Genomic DNA, 9,015 nt, shown 5'->3' with positions numbered 1-9,015 from the left:
AACATGTTGAATTTTGCCAACCCAACAGAAAAATTTAGACACAGCCGAGAGGCATTCTGAATAATTGGAATAATGCCACCTTTGTAAAGATTAAGATAAAATACAAAGAAGGTAAAATGAGAATCGGAAGTAACATAGATTTCAATTGAGATGTTTTGTGAAGTTGAACCATTGGTAACAATTATCTCTCGTCTAAAATTACCCATTTGTTGGTCATTTCAGTAATTTTATCTAGCGATAATGTAAGCAGAAGATCAAAAACTTGGTCTTTCAAAACTTAGGGCCTCCCAAAATAGGCCGAAGCATGAAATTCCCCATTTCTGTTCCAAAATTATCCATAAGAAATAGAAACCAACAAAACTTGCAACTCTGGGAATAAACTTGGGGAAAACTTATCAAAACGAGATATAAAACAATCAATTAAACAAACATTTCTGCAAGAGGTGGCCAACTACATGTAGTGAGATATAGGCATGGCAGGCACCTACCTCAAATATATCACTCATTGCTCATGTAAATTTGCACTCCATTGAAAAACAATGCATCAAAAGATCTAACCTATACTACTAATTAACCAACCAAAAATTTAAACTGAAAAGGGAGGTGAGAGAAGATGGTGCTCAATGAAAATTGAGATCATAATTTGAAAATGGGGCAAGCAAAGAATACACAATCTGAAATGATCCTACAAAATGTTGGGTAGTTGAGAATCTAGTCTCTGTTGCAATTCCTTGATCTTCAAAGAAAGTTCTGTCTTCTGCTCCTTATAGCTTTGCAATAAATATTCTTTTCCTTCTATCACATCCTTTAAGTCTCCTACCTCTTTTTTCAACATCTCAATCCTCTCCCCATCTCTTACTTTTTCAGGTACCTCAAAATTGCAATTAACATCCATATAACCACCATTTGCATGACCGTTCCTCGTCTCGCTCGACCAACTTCTTACTGTCGAAGGTGACTTATCGTTGGGGCCCATTTGCCCCAAACAGTGATCTGCAATTGCTTTTCTGAGCTTCTGAATCTCTCTTTCTGAATCAAACAAGTCTTGGTTTGCGGCATCAAGTTGTGATTGTAAATGGGAGGAATGGGCTGCTTGAGCGTTAAGAGAATTTTGCAAGTGAACAATTTGATCTTGCATTTCCAGTATCATATCATCTCTCCTTTTCAATTGGTGCCTCAGCTTATGAATCACTTCACGTTTGCTAAAGATATCGGAACCAGAATCCGAGACACAAGGTGAATCTGAGCAATTTGAATGGTGGAATTGCTTTGCAGGCAACTCGAGCTGGTCAGGAGACGATGCCCAAATAATACTGTTCTCCTTGTTAAATCCAGAAGCAGGAACCATCACCAAAGGAAGAGCGCTCTCCGATGCAACCACCATTTGATCAGTAGGTGGACACTTAACATCCGTGGTATATTGAGTCCCTGCAGATGCAACACCGTCATCAGAACACAAAAATGATTCGAGTATTAACAGAATCAAAAGCTACAGAAATTATTCAACCACCAGCTTAAAGATCACAAGTTGAACCAGCCAAAAGGGAGTTTTCATCTATGGAAACTTAGTTGTCAGGCAATAGTTAGACCAAAATGATGCAACATCAAGTGATTCTATTGACGATCAACTCAATGCCTACCATTTTCCTAATAATACATCAAAAGATTTTTTGTCCGCTTTGGAATTGAGAATTGGATTATCTAGAACGTAATAGGGCCTACAAGATAAGTTGTGTTCAGATATTTAGTACGCTAATCCCATGTTCCCCATATTTTAGCAAGATTTTGATAGCATTCCCATGATCATTTCCTGATGCCCCAAGATAAGTCAAGCTATATACCTGCGAGGTTCCACTAAAAACTGTCTAACGAGAGGAACGTCTCTCTCAAATCCACTTCCTTTTGTGAAAAAATGTCCTCTACCACATTTTATTTCCTAAAAAATGAATCTCTAACACACTCATCACTCTAATAATCTCTTATTTAACACACTAATCTCTCTTTAACACGCTTACCTATCTAGTTTTTTTTTTCCTTTCCTGAACTGATCATTTGAAGTTTTTCTTTACACAATAGTTCGAGTGGACGAAACAGATTCAGTATTTTACAGGTTCATAAGCATTCAATAGTTAAAGAGTCTACTCCGAGTGCTTTCTAACTTCCCCCAGGCTCCAACTTTTTCTTTTTTAAATGAAAAACCAAAACTTCATTGAGAAAAAGAATGAAAAACCATACGGAACATACAAAAATAAAGCTCAAACCAAAATGAAAGGAAACTCTAATCAAGCAAAATGAGACCTTAGGGATGATTAGCCTAAACAGAAACATGAAACGTAACAAGAGACCACACACCCTCTCTAGGCCTTCCAATCTCGTTAAAAATTCTATTGTTCCTGTCGACTCAGAGGCCTATAATAATTGTTCAAACCCCACCCACCCAAAAAAAAAAAAAAGAAGAAAAATAAATTAAAAATGCCCCCTTTGGAGCTCTTTCTTCATCTCCCTTCCTTAACTAATGAATAACAATCTTTGGGTGAAGCTAAATGAAAACCCTCATCAACGCCCTCCCAAAAGAAAGCCTCATCATCTTCTCAATCGCCTTACTTCCCGAGATGGGGTTAAAGGATTGGCTATAATCAAGGCAAGACTATAAGTACACCAACAGTCTTTGTAACTTCAACTCCACCAAGAAGCCAAAGTATTGTATACTATAAAAAACAAAAAGAATCATACAATCTTCTTCCATCTTAAAAAATTTTAAGATTTGATCCTTCCAAATCAACCATAAAAAGTGGCTTTGTGATCAACCAAGGTCACCTTCTCAGCATATGTACCTTGGCTAGATCCATATGGGGTGTTTTTTTTTTCCCCTCTCAAGGCTTTAGGTTGGCACACAACCATCCCTTTTGACATTTGGGATCTCCTTTCCACCATGCTCAATGGGCATCCTTCATGAAGGAGACAAAATCCTTTGTCTAAATATCATCCAGGCTTCTTTGTGGTCTATTTGGCTTGAACAGAACTCTTGCATCTTCACCCACAAAGAGCTAGATTATTAATTTCCTCTCTCAACAATTTTATATCTATCTTTATCATGTTGTAATTGATTAATCAAATCTTTTGATAAGACCTTCAAACTTTTTTGTGATTTCATCATATCAATGAAATTATTGTTTTCTATCCCCACCCCCAAGAAAAAAGTTAATAATAATAATAATCCTCCACAGCGAGGAAACAGTTGCACACCTGAAAAAAGGACTACCAGTAGAATCCTAAACTAAGGATAAAAGACTACAATAATCATTGTTTCCCTATCGGACAAAGGCCTTTAAAATTCAAGAGAACAAGAAGAAGAGCTAACTAAAGGTAGTTTGACAGAAGCTACCAAATGATTCCCCATGGAGGAAAAGTGATATAATCGAGCAAAATCAAGAGTAGATGAATTTATCCTCAACCACTTGTCCTTCTAAAAGTATCTACCCCATCTCCCACTAAACACTAAATAGATGGAGAAAAGAGGGAACCTAACATAAATATATTTCCAAGAATTTATCAGAGTGCCTTTTAAAACCCCTTCGAGGCTCATACTTACAAGTTACAATGACCCTATGCCATAAATATCAAACTCAAGTGGAAAGCGCCTTATCCATTTAAACTTCATTCCTTGATTTTAAGTTCATCTTACAACCTTTCAGAAAAACAGGAAGTCAAACTTCTATTCCTTTTTTGGTGCAGCACTGATTTATGACCCCAATTATTTCTTCATTGTTTAGTCATGTATCTGTGAAATGAGAAGAAGATTGCTGCCATTTTAAACTTACTACTTCCTGTATCAAAACAATGGGTTGCTGGTCTGTAAAAATCTAGATTCTTCCAATTACTCAAGTTCTTGAATACTTGATACAATCCTTGCGTACTGGGAATTTTTCAATCAAGTAAATAGGCTCTTTCCCCAAAAGTGATCGAGCGAATTTTCCACTGGAGAAGGGACTTTCTTTTAACTCCATAACATCTATCATTTTATCGAACCTTTTCATGCTACAAGTTTTTCTACCTCCCCTTGATTTCACATGTGACCACCTTATAGCATTAAAGTCTTTCCCCACACACCAATTTCCACTAAAATAACCATCAAGAAAGGAATTCCTTCCAGAAAACTATTAGTAATCCAACACTCTTTCCATCTTCTAACATCATTCTGGCTGATAGTATAATTTTAGCAGGTTCAATGGTCTTAGAAGATCCAATACGATATTTTTAAAAACCTCATACATACAACTATTTTTATCAATTGGAATTCCCTTTTTAATGAAATCTAAGCAGTTTTTTCTTTTTCTCATTCACGTGCCATAAACTGGAATGAGAAATGGTGACCAGTCCAGTTTGGACACTCACGAATATATATTAAGACAAAAAAAAACAAAACAAAACAAAGAAATTCGAACTGGACTGGTCACCATTTGTGCTGAGGATGACACAATATCTCTAGAAAGGTCTAGTGAATGAGGTTGTGATTTAGTGAATGGAAACTCCAGACGAAGCAAGCACCACAACAAAGGTTAGCATCGTAGTATCATATCCAAAGAGAAGCTATGCCAAGAAGAAAACCACTTTCCGGGTGACTCAATGGAGAAGGATCTTCCTCTCTCCTGCGATCTATCCAAAGTTAGATGGAATTCACTTAAAAAAAAAAAAGGGTGTTCTAGATTTCAAATATGAGAATTTGAGGACACCTCAGACCTGTTTCAAAGTAAACCCTTCTAAGTTATCAAATCCACATTCTATTTTCAGAAACTGTGCCCACCAAACACCTATTTCTTGAATTTATTTTATGTTGCCAATATGAGAAAAATGAACAGGATCCAGATGACCTATCAGATAGGCCCCGACTTATCTAATAGAAAAGAACTAATTTTATGCACTAAAGCTATTGAACTCCCATGGGATAACTCTGCCTCATTGGAGAAGAAAACCACCTAAAGAGAAACAAGAATCCATATTTCTGATACTGTTTTTTCTTTTTTTTTTTTTAAGAACAACAACAATAACAAGACCTTAGCTCCTGTTGAAATCAAGAGAAATAAAAATAATCTAAGTATTCAGTATTCTATTTAGATCCTCATACTCACCACAACTTTCTCCTTCCCAAAGTTAAATTGACAAAAAAAAGGGAAATATGCAGATCATGTTGGCACTGAAGCTCAAAGAAACATATTAGTAAAATCATACTACACAGGAGGTAAAACCCAGAAATCCCAACACAAACATAACAATGTGAATAGCTTAGAAGCTAACTGAACACTGAGTTTGCAAAGTCATAAAACTATATTTTTCCCCTTATAGGTGAAAATTACAAAAACCAACCTGGCATACAGTTGAAGCAACGTTCATCATCTCGCGGAAATGAATACACATTCGAGCAACGACAACCAGCAGCCTTTCTTCTGTCAGAAGACTTTGCATTTCCTGAGTAGTAAATAACTCGAAAAGTTAATAAGCTTCAACCAGGCATTTTTCTTCAAGCTTTCATAAATAACAAGACCTGTCAAAGAACTGTCACTATCCTTCAGCTGCCTTGTATCAAATGCTTGTTTCAGCTTGAAGCCTAGGCGAATTGATAGGGTGCTCAATAATGCACCACCAGCAATTAGAACCAAATTTGGGCCTTCACTTGAAGAAATTCTGGACTTCTGAGCTCTAGGACCTCTACTTGTTCTTGGTGTCATTTTAGGATCTAGAAGTGTGGAAGATGTTCCAAAATCATTCAAGCTCTACAATGAGATACATAAGAAAAATATTAAGAAATTATTTGATTTCCACCCGGGTTGATCACGGAAAATGCACAAGAAAAACATGAATTTAGTTGCTTTCAAATTAAAGGGAAAAAAAGAAAAAAGAAAGCATGATTTTGAATTATTTGAACATTGGTGCTACAAAAAATAATATTTTGATTGCAAAGAAAGGAAAAGATGGAGCATCTAATTATGACCAAAGAGTAGAATATTGATATTGGTCGAAATATAGAACATTCACTTTACATAAAGGTTGTTTCCTCTTTTAGAAAAAAAAAAAAAAAAAACTCTACAGAAATATTAATCAAAATGTAGATGACACTTCAACGTCAAGAAATGTCACCAAGTCACAAAAACCAATTCCAAAAATAGTGTTAAAATTCTCTCTTTTTTTTTTTTTTTTTTTGGTGCTTCATTTTGAAAGGAACTAAATTCATGTTTTTCTCATGCATTTTCTGTGATCAACTCAGATGGAATTCAATACTTTTGATAGCTTTTGTAACAAACTCTTGGAAATAAGATACAACTAAGGTTAAATTGTAACTTTGCTCCCTATGGTTTGGAGAATGTTAGAATTAGTCCCTATGTTTTGATAAAATCCTCATAAATAATTCCTACCATAGAGACTATTTATGAAGTTTGATCAAACCATGAAAACTAAATTTTAAATTTCTCCAAACCATAGGGGTTAAATTTGTAATTTAACCTATAACTGAACTTAGTAGGACTAAGGGAGGTAGCCATATCTAACATCATCAACATTAGTTCACCACACAGCAAAGCTTCCAAGCTTGCCAAGAAGTGGCATGCTCCAATAATACAGATCTCTATAAGACAACTCAAACATAGAAGAAAACTAGGGAAGGAATTCATTTTACAATAGATCAAAGAAAAAAAATGACTCAATTGCCTGCTAAGGGTCTCCAAGTGATTGAATTAAAAAAAATAAGTTATCTTGAAAAAAAATTCATTGGTTTGGCAAACACTAAAATGGATTTTGAAAAAAATGAGTTTATAAAATAAGTTGGTTTAGGATAAACACTTGAAACCAACTTCTTTTAGAAAAATGAATTTGAGTGTTTAATAGTTAGTCTTTCTCTAATTTGTATGATAAGCTCCGGCCACTACCTTTAGCAACCACCGCCGGCCAACCTCTAGCCACCATCTCTAGTGACCACCTCCGGCCATCATCTTCAGCATTCGCTGCCGGCCAACTTCCGGCCACCACTTCTAACGACCTCCACCGGCCACAATCTCCGACGACTGCCGCCGGCCATCACCTCCACCGACAAATTCTTTTATAGTAATTTAAAATTAATAAAAACACTTTTAATATATAACAAAGTAACAAACTGAACAAACTTTTACATAAAAACACTTTTGAGAAAGGGTTGCCAAACACGTGTGCATTTCTATTTAAGGAGTTTTTATCAAAAGTGTTTAAATGAAAATGCATTTTTGAAAAACATTTTTTTTCCTAAAATTCATTCCAAACAGGCCCTCAATCTAAGAGATCAATAAGCATTTCACCTAACTTTAGAGGAGAAAGGGCTTAAACCCTTCAAATATTCTTTCTGAAATTCAAGAAATGGAAGGACAACTTAGACTCTTCCCCAAAGCGAGCTTCAACCTAGATGAGGTTAAGAATGCCAGAAAATTATTTACATAAATTACTTTGTCATATTACTCTCCCTCAAATTGTAGTATATGTTAATCAATCCACCATGCCAAACCATAACAGATGAGTAAACATCAAAGGAGAAAATAGAAGGGAAGAGAGTAGGAAAAGTTTCCAACAGTAAAAAAACAAACAAACAAACAAATAGGACCTGAAACACGTAGGGCCGATTTGTGAATTAAAGATAAACAAACAGATGGGAAACGATTCAAAAAGGACCCAAGGCAGAAAAATAGAATAAGTAAACTCCATAACACTATAGCACAACATCATTATCTCAACCTGGCCACAGATATTACTACGAGACTTGAACAACTACACCCAGGCAACATCATTACCTCAACCAATCAAAATTCTCAGTCACACTATCTAGAAATATTGGTTACCTGTACGTTTCAGCAAATTATTTACCTCAACCACTCGTATATTTTCCCACAACCGCGGGAATCTATACTGCGCACAACTGATGTTATTAGTTAGTCATTTAAATTAGCACCATCAAAGGTGTCATTCGATCAGATGTCATATTGGCTAGAATCCAAGTTTGATTATAACATATCTGTTTTTATAGAATTTCACCGTTATCAGTGAGCAGTATAAACACCAGATGTCCCAGTTGGCACTAATTAGTACATCACGTTTCAGTCAGATACACAAACATCTAAATATAGGAACAGCTCAGAAGTCTACAAGCTAGATTCAAGCTGTTCCACAAGAACATCGAAAATTTAATCATAGAAAACCAAAACAATCCCCATAAACTCCATAAGCCAAAAGAAATATTCCAGGCTAATCAAAATCAAAACGCTGACACATTTTATAGACAAAAACTTCAAACCAATACATTAATTCACACAGTCGAAGAACGGAAAATAGAAAAGAACAGGCAACAACATCAAACATCGAGGGGGGACGAAAAAACAATAGAGAAAAAAAGAAATGGAGAATGAAACCTGACTCATTCAATCAATGGATGCTTGAGATTTCTGATTCAGAATCTCTATCTCCAACGAAGTTCATTTCAATGAAAACAGAAACCCACCTAGAGAGGAGAGACGAAGAAGAAGCTAAAAGTAGTTCCTAAATTCCACAATTTATTACAGAGCAAAAGAAAAAAGAGTTTTATTATTTAAAATTAATATATATTATATATAAAATCCACGTCATTCATTCGACATTCTCTCCACAAGACTTCCCCCAATCCTTCTTCGGGAATTTTCCGATCCTTCTTTTGGGATATTTCTCTTTTCTTTTTTAAATAAAATAAGTGTTGTTTTTAAATATAGAAAAATAAACCAAAATATTTATAAAATATAATAAAATTTTAGAACTATCCATGATAAATGGTATAGACACTGATAGATCTATCAGTATCTACTAGTGACATTGATAGATAGTGACATTGATAGATACTAATAGAAGTCTATCAGTATCTATCAACGTCTATCATTGATAGTCCTAAAATTTTGTTATATCTTGTATATATTTTCAACAATTTTATCATTTGAAATAATTTTCCATAAAATAATGTAAATAATAATTCTT

The 9,015-nt window shown here is 35.0% G+C and overlaps 1 protein-coding gene across 4 annotated transcripts; it reads right to left on the bottom strand.

Moving 5' to 3' along the window:
• Positions 1–381: 381 nt before the first annotated feature.
• LOC120078072 lies at positions 382–8,581 on the bottom strand. 4 transcript variants are annotated; one of them, XM_039032272.1, is made up of 5 exons: positions 8,424–8,562; positions 6,921–7,087; positions 5,543–5,734; positions 5,365–5,466; positions 382–1,428 (listed from the first exon to the last, which is right to left on the bottom strand). In XM_039032272.1, exons 2-5 carry the CDS (start codon positions 6,955–6,957, stop codon positions 686–688), a joined length of 1,074 nt encoding a protein of 357 aa, XP_038888200.1. In that variant the 5' UTR covers positions 6,958–7,087; positions 8,424–8,562; the 3' UTR covers positions 382–685. The 4 variants fall into 4 exon arrangements, with proteins under 4 accessions (XP_038888200.1, XP_038888201.1, XP_038888199.1 ...); XM_039032273.1 differs by having other exon boundaries at positions 5,543–5,771; positions 8,424–8,561; XM_039032271.1 differs by lacking the exon at positions 6,921–7,087 and having other exon boundaries at positions 5,543–5,771; positions 8,424–8,581.
• Between the last annotated feature and the right edge of the window lie 434 nt (positions 8,582–9,015).

The sequence above is a fragment of the Benincasa hispida genome, chromosome 5 (assembly GCF_009727055.1).
Source record: "Benincasa hispida cultivar B227 chromosome 5, ASM972705v1, whole genome shotgun sequence".
NCBI classification, from domain to species: Eukaryota; Viridiplantae; Streptophyta; class Magnoliopsida; order Cucurbitales; family Cucurbitaceae; genus Benincasa; species Benincasa hispida.
Note: the sequence above shows the minus strand (reverse complement) of the source record. Positions and strands in the feature narration are given on the sequence as shown.